This window comes from Martes martes, assembly GCF_963455335.1.
Source record: "Martes martes genome assembly, chromosome: X".
NCBI lineage: Eukaryota > Metazoa > Chordata > Mammalia > Carnivora > Mustelidae > Martes > Martes martes.
In genome coordinates, this window is record NC_137897.1 from 42,388,703 (window position 1) to 42,401,886 (window position 13,184).

The 13,184-nt window shown below is 40.9% G+C and overlaps 1 protein-coding gene across 1 annotated transcript; it reads left to right on the forward strand.

The window, feature by feature from the left end:
* Positions 1-6,968: 6,968 nt before the first annotated feature.
* Positions 6,969-11,948, forward strand: BMP15 (bone morphogenetic protein 15; the record flags this gene model as incomplete). Its single annotated transcript, XM_080795698.1, has 2 exons — positions 6,969-7,293; positions 11,089-11,948. 2 exons carry the CDS (start codon positions 6,969-6,971, stop codon positions 11,946-11,948), a joined length of 1,185 nt encoding a protein of 394 aa, XP_080651824.1.
* Positions 11,949-13,184: the final 1,236 nt, after the last annotated feature.

Sequence of the window (13,184 nt, forward strand, 5' to 3'; positions counted from 1 at the left end):
CTGGTTAGAATGGCTAAAATTAACAACACAGGAAACCACAAGTATAGGCAAGGATGTGGAGAAAGGGGAACCCTCTTACACTGTTGGTTGGAATGCAAACTGGTGTAGTCATCTGGAAAACAGTATGGGGTTTCCTCAAAAAGTTAAAAATAGAACTACCCTATGATCCAACAATTGTACTACAAGGTATTTACCCAAAGAACACAAAAATACTAATTCAAAAGTATACATGCACCTCATTGTTTATAGCAGCATTTTCAGTAATTGCTTTAGCATCACATTTTGATAGTACAAGTGATTACTAGGACCAGAGGGAGGTTGGTCAGAGAATGGTCAGTGATTTACTGGTGACATAGTGCTGAGTCCATAAATGACTGAAAACTCCCAATGGCTACACCAGCTAATGCTATCTCTGAGGCCAAAAAGATTTTCAGAGTATATTGCGCTTAGCTGTTGTGAACCTGGTTAAAAGGTAACATAATATTCTGGTTGCCTAGAGGTGATATGGTTTATAACCAATGATAAGAGTTAAAGTTCTGTACACCTTATGCTAAGGTTTACAAGGTTATACTTCAGATTACTGTCCACAGAGATTCTCTCTTAGACATTCCCTGCAGGCCAAAGATCATAGGACCACCACTGGAAGCTCTTGTAGAGATCATTTAGATAGAAGCTTCTCTATCCCTGCACCAAAAACCAAGCTCTGGAGACCCAGAGTAGGAAGCCAAGCCTTAAGGTATTGTGAATGGTAAGTAGACCCCTCAAAGGTAGATAAAAGCCCTGGACTTGGAGTCGGGAGGTTTGAATGCAAATCTGCCTTTCATTATAGCTATGAGATCCAGGTTGAATCATTTAACTGCTCTGAACTTCAGTTTCTCTTTCTGTACAACAGAACGTTGTAATTAATGAAATAACACATGCATAAAGGATCCAGTAGAGACTCACTATGTAAGGCTTGTATCTGAGTGTGTTCCTTGTAACTACTTCCTAACTCTTCCTACATATACCATGGTAGGGAAGACACTGTTCCTTGGGTCCTGCTTTAAGGAATCTTTCAAGTTGCCTTCAATCCATCCTTCTAAAAATTTTCGGGGCAATATTTGGAAAATTCTGAACTGATCCTGAAATGTCATATCTTCTCTTCTCCACCTACAAAAATCCCACTCATAACTCAGGACCTAATTGAAATCATTCTCATTGCAAATCATTAAATGCTCTCGAGATACAATCTAGGGACTCAGGGAACTTCCTCAAGGAAGTGATATTTGGGCTGCGATATGAGGGTTGAGTGGGAGTATCCCAGGGAATGAGGGGGAGAAAGCATTCTGAGCAAAGGAGACAGTACATATAAAGGCCTTGAAGCAAAGATAGCGTGGTCTGTTGGAAACACTGAAAGATAACCAGAAAGCCAGGGTGGCTAAATCACAGAGAAGGCCAAAACCCTTACAAATAGGGCAGTCTCAAATAGCTGTGCAGTTAATGTTCTACACAAAGTGCCTTGTTAACGGAGCTAAAATCCCTCCCATGCTCTGCTTGCTAAGCCACAGAGCTGTGTCCATCCAGAAACTATCTTTTTCTGATTTGTGAATTCTTATTTTAAATGTCAGAAAGATGCAGAAAAGGTAGCAGCAGTCCCTACAAGACCATGAATGTTCTGGCTGCTACCTATCATACCATCCTTACCTGGAATTCTTTCCCTCATTCTCTCTCAGTGTTCTGGCTTAACAGTTCTTCTGCACCCTCAGGACCTTTGTGCATGTTTTCCTTGATATACTGGGTTCCACTGCCATACACTCATACACAATGCTTGGTATACTGTTGAGGTTTGATAAGTTTGTTTTAGTGTATGGTCCATGACCCAAGGCTGATTTGGCTACCTTTGAGTTTCGGTCTGAATGGATTACAATTGAGTTTGAACTTCCCTGGACTTCAGGCTAGGGAGGGTGGTGCAATTCCATTTGCAAGTGGTGTGAGCAGTGACTCTTGGTACCCATGCATGAGAAAGCAGGTCCTTCCTTTTTCTGGGGCTTCTTGCATCTTTAGGGGTGGAGAGAGTCACAAGGACTTCTTAACATAGGCAATCGTGATTTTTTTTTCTTTCAAAAAGAGTTGAAAGCACAGGAACAAGTTGTTTAAGACTTTCTTCTACCACCAAACTCAGGTTAGCCTTCTCTTAGGACACATTACAATACCCAACCAGAGCCTGCCCATCAGCCTAGATTTCTACAAGAATGATAAACACCTATTAGAATGATTTGTTCTATAAACACTGACCGAGAACCTATAATAATGAATAAAAAAGACATGATCCTTGACTTCACAGAGCTTATATTTTGGCATCATATTCAGGAATATCTGTAGGATTACCTTATAGGGGAACTGAATCTTCTTAAGGAGCTAACTACTCATTGGCAGCTTCAATAGAAAACTTACAAGATACAGAGAGTGGCTTTGAGGTCAACCTGACTTGGGTCCAAGTCATAGTAGATTCCACCATCTGAGAGTTGTTTAACCTTAGGCAAGTTTCTTTTTCTGATCTTAAATTTCTTTACCCGTAAATGGGAATGATAATACTTAACTCATAGAGCTAATATGAAGATAAAATGAGACATAATATGTAAAAGGTTATAGTCTAGTGCCAAATTAATGAATATTTGTATAAAATACATCACATTCCCTGTTTCATGGAAAATGATTTTTTTAAATAAAACAGATCTAGAAAAACGGTCCAGTTTTCAAGGACTCAGAATAGTAATCAGAGGAAGTGTTTCTTATCTTTTATGTCCCTATCAGGGTTGTTATCTTCTTGAGATATAAACTATCTGTTTTATATCACTACCCCCAACCAATCTCAGTGCCTAGCATAGTGCCTGGGACTGCTAAGGATAGAGAAGTTATTTTATTCATTTCTGTATTCTCAGGGTCTTGTATAGTGTCTAGAACATAGTATGCTTATCACATGTATTAAATCCCTTAATCCTCACAACAGTTCTATAAAGCAGTGCTATTATCCTTATTAGTAAATGAGGAAACTGAGGCACAGAGAGATTAAGTCAGTTGTCCAAAATTACCAAGCTAATTAAGTGTTAGAGCTCGAATTTGAACTCAGGCAGTCTGGCTATAGTCCTGTACCCTTGACACCTAACACAATCACATGTTAGCTATTTGTTGAATAAATACAATTGCAAGAAAATGTGAATTAATAATCATGTAAAAGGTGTCCATTATACATGTATACCTTATAACAATAGACATGCTCCCCCAAATTGGATAAAAATAGATTCTTTTTAAAATTTCATGCATTTTACCAGTATGCCAGCACACTACTGTTTGAGAAGTTAACCCTCACTGTGCATTAGGGGTTCCTGCTGCTCAAAACAACTTGTGGGGACCCATTTTGCTATGTCAAGAACCTCTTTTGTCATGTCAGTAATCACTTCACAAACTGTCCTATTTAAAAGAAGTAGTGTTTTCACGTACTGGCTTCCTGCTAAAGCAGGAAGGGCTGGTAAATATCCTTTAGAAGATCCTATTCCAATCACCTACAACCCCCCAGCCCTTCACCCCACTCCACCTCCCAACCATAAGGCTAGAAAGACTGTTGGTGCCCTCTTCTGGGCATTTGGGGCAGTAGCATACATTGGGCACACCAGGGGGGGCATTTCCAAGAAATAATCATGTCAAGTTCTTTCAATTCTGCTGGTAAGAATAGAGTTGATTTTTGGACCTTTTTCTGAAATAAGAAATTGAATCTTTTTCGGAAAATGGGAAAGCTGACTTATTCAATCAGGCAAGTGTCCTGAAGCTCTGGTGGATAGAGAAATGGAATAAAAATTCAGCTGAACTTTAGAAGGGTGCTGAGCAGACATTTCCTTTGGTCAGGAACACTTTACATGTATTTCAAAATCATATGCTACTATGATAAAATTTACCATTTATTTAAGATTATCTATGTGCTAGATACTTTCTATACATTGTCTCATTTAAATCTCACTACAATCCTAGAAGGTAAAGAGTATCTCCAATTTACAGTTAAGAAAGCTGAAATTTAGAGGGGTTAAGCAATGGACAAAAATGGCAGAACCAGAAATTCAAACACAAATCATGTTCTTTTCAGTGTAATATGTTGTCTCTTTTTATTTCTTTTGGCCCTGTATCTATATTTCACTACTAAGAGATGTCAGAAAAATGTTCTTGACAGATGTAATCCCAATGCAATACCAATGAAACATTAAAGAAAATTGTGCCCCAAACCCTTACATGGACCCTTTTCCAGTTGTCCTGACAACTTGTTTTATTTAGTTATGTTGGATAAAAAAGATAGGAAGTTTAAAGTTGTAATAGGCAGAGGTCAAGAGCCAAAGGGAATGTTTGGGAGGCAGAGAAGGGGGTAAGAGAGAAAGGAGGAGTAGTATGGACATGGAGAACAGAGAGGCTTTTTGACTGCCTCTCTATTGCTCATAAAGCCAAAACTAGCCCATCAGGCTGAGCCCAGCTTTCTGGAGAGAAAAACTTGCATCAAATGTACAATAATTGACCTCTGTCTAATACTTTGTGCCAGGCACTGTTTTAAGTGCCTTACATGTATTAACTCATTTACTCCTCAAAAAAAAAAAAACTTATCAGGCAAATCTTATCATTAATCGCATTTTACAGATTTGAAAATTGAACCAAAGAAGTGGCTAGGATCACATGAGGAAACTGAGACACAGAGTTGAATACCTTGCCCAAGGTCAAGTTAATAAGTGGTGGAATATAAACTTAGGATACTGGCTCCAGAGCCATGTTCTTACCCATCATTATGTATTACCCCTCTCAATATGTTGTAAGGATAAGCATTATTTTAGGAAATGTTTACTTTGGATATATATATATGAGTGTGTGAGTGTGTGCACTAATATTTGTGTTGGGTTGCAATGTAAAATATATTTATTTCTGTGAGTCACAGACAAAAATGTCTAAAACCTAATGCTCTAGCAATAGTATTGCTGAATTATACATCTTCAGCCTCACTAGGATAACACTAAATTACTCTCTAAAACAATTTTACCAAATCAGATTCCCACCAGCAGTGTAAGAGTAACCTGTGTTCTATATCCTCACCTGAACTTAATAGTGTCAGGCTTTTAATATGCTGCCAATCCAAACGGTGTGAAATCATATCTTATGTGGTTTTAAATTGTATCTTTCTGATTTCTATTACATATTTTCATATATTTTGAGTATTAAGATTTTGCCCTCCAAGAACCATCTGTTTATATCTTTTACTTGTATATTATTGCATGCAATACAAATGTATACAATACAACATACAACAACAGCAACTCTTTGAAGGAGCCAGCAGAACAGATGAAGAAACTCAGGCTGGCAGAAACCTTGCTTAAGGTCACTCAACTAATGGGTTGTTGAGTTGGCATTTGAGTCCAGACCCAGGGGACCCGTTGGCCTATGGCTTTTGTTTTATAATACATGCCAGGGACCAAGCCATGTTCGTAAAAACAGAAGAAGGGAACAAATAAGATCAAGCATATAACAATATGCCATGTGTCTAATTAGGTTTTGTGTAATTAACGTAGCTTTTACAGGTAAGGAGACTGAGGCTCAGGGAAAGGAAAGATTTGCATCGGAGGGGTTAAATTATAGCTAAGAAGAGGTAGAATCACAATTCAAACACAGGTCTGTGTGATTACAAAGTCCATGCCGGTTACACAATAGTGGTGCCTGTCCATAGATATTCTTGGTATGAGGTAAAGGCCAAGGCCTCTCACAAATCATGTCTGCCTCATTTCCTAGAGCCATGTTTTGACCTCCTGCTTCACCTTCTTCTTAGAGCCCCAACGAACTGCTTCTATTTGGAGATGGCCAGGACCACACCTACCTTTTTTTTCTTTTTTTGTAGAATCCTGGTCTTGGGCAGCCTTAACTAACTGGCCCAGCCCACTGCCCCCCATTAACCAGTCAAATGAGATGAGTTCCCAGCCAACTTCCACAGATTCATCTGCTCTGAGAAAGAGACTTCTCTGAGAAAGCCCACTCAGGATCTCAACACCTTCCATGGTAAAACAGAAATTCTTAATCAGAACTGTCAAACTTGACTGCACATTAAAACCACCTGCAGAAGCTAAAAAAAAAAGAAAAAAAAGCCTTGATGCCCTAGTAAAAGCCCAGACCTGTTACATCAGAATCTCTGAGGACAATTCCCAGGCATCCATAATAGTTAAAGCTCCCCAGATGATTATAATGTATAGCCAAGATTGAGAACCACTGTTAAAGCATCTTCTTCAAGTTCCAGTAGCCATACTCACATTGGTTTCCACTTTTTAGTGATCATGGAAACTTCTTGGAGTATTTGTTACGATTCAGGTTTGTGGACCTCACCTCTAGAAAGTCCATGTTTTGGTTTGGACCCAAGAGTCTGCATTCTTAACAATCACCCCAGATAGTTTCACTGCAAGTCAATAGCAGATCACATTTTGGGAAATGCTGCATTAAGGGAAGGGCTACATGGAAGTGGGATGGAAGTAAAAGGTCTCTGGCCCTTTAAGGACTAATTAAGAAACTACCTTTAAAGCTATGGAGCACAGCAAGCAAGGGCTGCTTTTTCTCATCCTAGTGGATAAGGTAAGGGAGCAGGTCCTGGAATGGACCTCTCCTTTAAGGTTACCTCAGCATCCGAGTAAGTGTTATCTTGTTCCTAACCCTGAAGAGCAAGAAGGATATGCTGTGTTGCTCCACCTGTTGTTTCCATTTGTTTTGATGTGAAGAGGCCAAGTTAAGAGACATCCTTTGGTCCAGAAGATTCTCCCAGAGGAATTGAGATAGGGCTTGCCTGCTTGCCTTTCATTTTTTTTTGCCCCGTCTTTTGTGGTTGTGGAGCCATATACAGTTACCTATGTGAAAGGAAAGGCTCAGAGTGACACCCTTTGGGTTTGGGCTGGAGCGTCTTGCTGAACACCACACCTTTCAAGATGGTCCTCCTCAGCATCCTTAGAATTCTTCTTTGGGGACTGTTGCTTTTTATGGAACACAGGGTCCAAATGGCAAAGGTAGGGCAGCCCTCTATTGCCTTCATGGCTGATGCCCCTTCCTTGCCCCTGATTCGGGAGCTGCTGGAAGAAGCTCCTAGCCAGCAGCAGAGGAAGCCCCAGGTCCTAGGGCACCCTTTGCGGTACATGCTAGAGTTGTACCAGCGTTCAGCTGATGCACGTGGGCACCCTAGGGAGAACCGCACCATTGGGGCCACCATGGTGAGGCTGGTGAGACCCTTGGCCAATGTAGCAAGGCCTCTCAGAGGTGAGTTATCGTACCATACTGTCCTGTCGGGAAGAGAAGTGGGGAAAAAGAGTGTAGAGAAAGGGAATCTGTGAGTTTATTGTCAGGTTTCTTTACCTAGTGGGTGAGTTGTTTTCTCAGGCTTGGATTTCAAATGATGGAAAAGTTGGAAGAAGATGGCTCCAAGCCTATTTCCCTTTAGCATCCCACTTTGAGAACAGATTGCCTTGGGACCTACCTGAGGAATCTCTCCCAGGCCTCAGGAAACTGAATGATGTGTCAGCTCCTGTCTTTCTAAGAAAGTCTTATTGCTTGTTATGTCACTGAAAACTATAATTGAGAAACACTCCTATGCATTCTCGTGGCGGGGGGGGGCTCTTTATGTGTGGTTGTATTCTTATAAGGCAAAGACCACAGGATACTGAATTGGGGAAATTTACGAGAATAGACAGAAACAAATTAATATCAGAAGTTCTGTATACCTGGTTAGGTGAACATCTGCTATTGTATATAATCCTTAAGGACGACAACTACCATTAGCTGTCATGGAGCAATTAGCCTAATTTTTAAAGATAAAACTAAAGCACAGAAGTCAAATAACTTGCAACATTCACATAGACAGTGGGTGGCAGAGATAGGATTAGAGATTAAGTCTGCCTGATTCTGAAGTTTCCATAACTTCTCAAGTGTTTAGATATAGTATGTTGATATTCTTGTTTACCAAGCAGTTTTTCTATTAAGTCCATATTGCTAGTTTGGGTTTTTGGTACTAAAGGTATTTTAGAATTTTCTTTGTTCCCATCGTGCTTGATTTTAAAAATGTCTTCATTAGATACTGATTCAGAAAACCAGTAGGCTTCTGAAGTACAGGGCTTTCTAGGGAATGTAGAAAGTCATCAACTTCAAGGAAATCTTGGGAACCCAGTGAGATTAATTTTGGGTCTTTGCTAGTTTATATTCCCTCTTTTAAATGAAACAACCAATATTCCCCTAGCTAACCTTTATGTGAGTTTACCATGTGCCAGGCACTGGGCAAAATACTTCACAAACATCTTCCTTAATCCTCACCACTAGCATAGGAGGTAGGTACTATTAACATAATCATTTTGTAGGTGAAGAAATTGAGGCTCAGAGTAACTTACTCAATCTAACACAGCTAGTAATTGGTAGAGCTGGGTGTCAAACCCAGGTTTTCAGGCTCCAGAGCCAGTGCTCTTAATCATCCTGCTGTGCTGACTCAACAGATTTTAATTGCGCACCAGGCACAGCGTTTGGGTTAGGTCTGAAATGGCAAATAATGGTTCCCCTGACCTCTAGAAGCTCCCATTAAGGTAGAATGGATAGATAGGTAATCACATAACGGTGTTAGAGCATGACCAATGCTTTGACATTTGACAAGGATAAGCAGTAGGGCTCCCAGGACATGAAAGAAGAAACAGGTCACTGTTTAAAGCCAGCGAAGGGAAGCAGGGAGACAATGAAAGACTTCATTGAAGAGCTAATATTTGAGCTGGACCCTGAGGAAGGAGTAAGGAGACTATGTGTAGAGGCAGAGACAGGCATTCTGACTGAGGAAAGGGAAAATAGCTTGGGGTTGGTGGAGATTCACTCAACAAATATTTAACACCTACTGAAAGCTAGGCACTGTTTTAGGTGCTGGCATACAGATATGATCAAGACCGGCATGGTTTTCATGGATGAGACAGATAAATAAAAGCAGATAATTGCGAATTGTGGTAAGTGCTATCAAAGAATGAAATTGATTTTGATAGAGAATAACGGATCCTTCCTTTACGTGGGATTGTCAGAGAATGCATCTTTGAAGAGGTGCCGTTTGAGTTGAGACCTGTAAGATAAGTAACTAGGCATGAGAAGAGTAGAGGGAAGCCTGATTTAGGCAGAGGGAACTATGTGAACTATGGCCTAGAGGGTGGAAACAAGCTTGTCTGACTTGAAGATTAGAAGGAAGATCAGTATGGCTGAAGTGTATTGAGCATTGTGGAGAGTGGCAGGAAATGAGGCTGATGAGAGGCAGGGACTTACAGGCCATTGTAAGGAATCTGGATTTCATTCTGAGTGCAGTAGAAAGCTGTGCATTATTTGCACAGTTTGTAGAGATGATATGGGGCTAGAAAGGAGGGTGCCTAGAATTAGGTCACTGTCTTGGTCTGACTGTTGGACATACTGGCATCTAGGACTCTGGAAAGGATCCAGAAATGGATGACAAGAGTACAGGGACAGATCTCTCCATTAGGAGATGACCCAGCTGAATTGAACTTGCCTGGAGAGCTATGCCAGTTTCAATCACACAGGATGTGTGAGTCAGCCATTTCCCTGAAAAATTCTGAGCAGACCCTTCCTGGCTATGATCCTTAGCCACTCCACCCTGCTTCAGGAAAATATGTGATGTCAAGATCTGAAAGGAAAGGGCAGTTCCTCACCAGAAAGTCTGCTAGAGGTTGGGTTGGGCCCTTTCTCAGGCAGGGTGGGGCAGGTGTATGGGTGGGCCTCTTGGAAAGAAGATTATAGGATGGGAGTGTAGAGTAACTTGAGAAAGCAAATACAAGTTTGGCTTGGGCTCTGTGGGAATGATGTCCAGTGACCCAAACTTGAGGGTGTATTTAGCATAAGTTGAATCTGAGCTATGAAAAAATATCCTGATGCTTCAAGATATTAAAGCACTTCTACATTGACCAGTCCAGGCCTACTGAAAAATCCAAGCTTGTGTACTCAGTGAAGAAGGAAGGTTAGGTAAATAATATGTAAATTAACATGCAATTTTTAACGGTAAGATGTTTGAAGATAAAAGCAGTCATTTTCTTGCAATGCCTGTTTTTTGTTATCTTTGCACTGGACCTTTTTTCCAGGAGAGGGTAAAGAAATTCAGAGCACTGTGGGCCCAGCTTTCCAACCCTTTGGCCACTGGGTGTCAGCATTACAGTCTGGATTAAAAAGCTTAATCACCAAGAGGCTTTCAGCTTCTGGTAGAATTCTTAGCAAACAAAATATTTATCTGAACAAGGCCTTGTTGAAAATGGTATTTAGGGGCCTGGTGGTACAATGCATGTACATAAATAATCATTTCCAGTAAGAAATGAACAAGGAGAGACTGAGAGTTAAGGGGAAAATGGTTTAAGAAGGAACAGCTGCTCAAGAAGCAATTCTTAATGTAGAAGGTGGAAATGGCAAAACAGCTGCCCCCACTAGGGGAAAATAGACAAAATTATTTTGTGGCATCATGGTCCCAGATTTGAAGTGATGGCAGGCCATAGATAGTCCCCAGTATTGGGCTGTTACCTCAAAGTTTCATCTGTATAATGATATGACCGGAGAACTCATTCTTAATTCGTGCATGTCTCAACAATTCTCTTAATTGATCATTTTTAATAGTCAACTAATACTGATCTTCTTCCATACACACAAAATAATTCCATATTTGGGTTTTTTTTTCCTCATCCTCTGTTGTGAGTGATCTAAAAATAGAACACACTATCTTTTTAAGGGAAACCTACTTGGGCTCAAATCTTGATTCTACCGTATACTGGCTTTGTATGTACTCTGGCATAACTTCTCTGAGCCTCAATTTCTTTGTCTGCAAAATGGTGATAATTACTATCTCATAAGGCTACTTCAGATTAAAGGGCTAATGCTTTAAAACATCTAATAGTAAATGCTTGACAAATGATAGTGATTATTATGGTCTTGCTTTATTTTAAGGGCTGCTTACAGCTGTTAGTTTGTATCGAGCAGAGTTGTGAGGGAGATTCAGGCTCCCGGTAAGAAGCTAATCCTCTGCTCTTGTCCCCTCCTGTGCAGGCCCCTGGCATATAAAGACCCTGGATTTTCCTTTGAGACCAAACCGAGTAGCATACCAACTAGTCAGAGCCATTGTGGTTTACCGCCATGAACTCCACCGAGCTCATTTCCATCTCTTCTGCCACATGCAACCCTGGCTCCAAAAAAGCCAAACCAATCACTCTCCTTCTTCAGGAAGAGGTTTCTCAAAGCCTTCATTTCTGTCCAAAGCTTGGACTGAAGTGGATATCACACAACATGTTCGCCAAAGGCTCTGGAATCCCAAAGGACGCAGGGTTCTACAACTCCGCTTCATGTGCCAGCATCAAAAAGGTAGTGAGATTCTTGAACTTCAGTGGCATGGCACTTCATCCTTGGACACTGCCTTTTTGTTACTCTATTTCAATGACACTCATAAAAGTGTTCAGAAGGCCAAACTTCACCCCAGAGGCCTGGAGAAATTCATGGAAAGGGACTCTTCTCTTCTCTTGCGGAGGGCCCGGCAAGCAGACAGTATCATATCTGGGATCCCTGGCCTCTCTGGGGAACATGATAAGCCTCAAAGTAAAAAGTGTTCCCTCCAACCTTTCCAGGTCAGCTTTCACCAGCTGGGCTGGGATCACTGGATTATTGCTCCCTACCTATATACCCCAAACTACTGTAAAGGATCCTGCCCTCGAGTACTACACTATGGTCTCAATTCCCCCAATCATGCCATCATCCAGAACCTTGTCAATGAGCTGGTGGACCAGAGTGTCCCTCAGCCCTCCTGTATTCCTAATAAGTATGTTCCCATTAGCATCCTTCTGGTTGAGGCAAATGGGAGTATCTTGTACAAGGAATATGAGGATATGATTGCCCAGTCCTGTACATGCAGGTGATAGCAAAAGTAAATCTAGCTCAGGTGTTCTGAGAAATTGGAAGAGTGTTTAACATAACAAAACAAATATCAGTGTTAAAGCTGCAAGTGTTCTACCTGTGGTCTTCTACCAATTCTTTGGGTTCCATTCCTTGCCCTAAGTGTTACTTAAGTCTCTTCTCCCCATGTATGAGGTCCTCACTTTATACAAACAGTTCTGATACCAAACATTAGTACAGTTTGACTGCTAGTCAGAGCCCTTAGAGATGTTCTTTTGGAGATACCCAGCTTTCTTGTCTTTTTTTTTTTTCCTTTATTGTGGCTTTGTCAAAAGTCACTAATCCATGATAGTAGAACTTCTGGAATTGTCCTACCAAGGCCTGCAAAGGTGAAATCTTCCTAGTAGCCATCTTTTCGAGGCTTTCTAGAAGACCATGGGTTAAGAAAGCCACTTGAGATTTTACTCCTTTATGTTGCCTCCTGTATCCTCAAAACTAGTACGTCATCAGAAAGACTGCCTGCATCTGTGTTTGCATTGCCCTCTGAATCTAAAACTAACTTTTCTCAGATGGATTAAAAAATGTTTAGGTAATAATCTCCATTGAACTCTTTGGCAGGAAACAGTCTTTCTAAAATATCAGGGATTTTTCTCTTAGCCTCTGAACCTAGGGAAAGTATATGGGATCCCTTTTCTGAGGTAAGGAGAACAGCCTTTGATAAGGCTGATAGGAAAACGTGAATATGGACCTGAGGATAATCACTTCAAAACCACCTGCATCTGTGGTGAGAGGAAGAGCTGTCATTTAGGTTTATGTATGGGGGAGTCATTTTAAGCTTTCTAGGGAACAATGGATTTCACAGTGCATTGTTTTATATAATACTTAAATCCCTGTTAATTATCATTAGAAAAAATCTCCCTGGTGTCTCAGAGGCTAGGAGTTGGCCTGGTCAAGGGTGGAGGAGTAGAAGGCTTCATCCCGGAAGCTTGAAGAGCTCTGGGGGAACGGTGAGATGTTCTGAAGCCTGAGGCCAACTTCATTCTAGGCTTGCCTGTTTGTGAGTTCAGTTTGGCTCTGGGCTGGATCTCTGTGGGGAGATGGGCTTGCTGCTTGGGGAGGCATGAAGTCCTGATTTAGACTAAATGATGCTTGCAATGTGACTCTTTTCTACTCCTGTACTGTGCTGAAGTGATGGACAGTGGGCTGTGTTACAAATAAATCATTTTTTGGTTGTTAAAGAGAATCTTGAATGTTTGAAG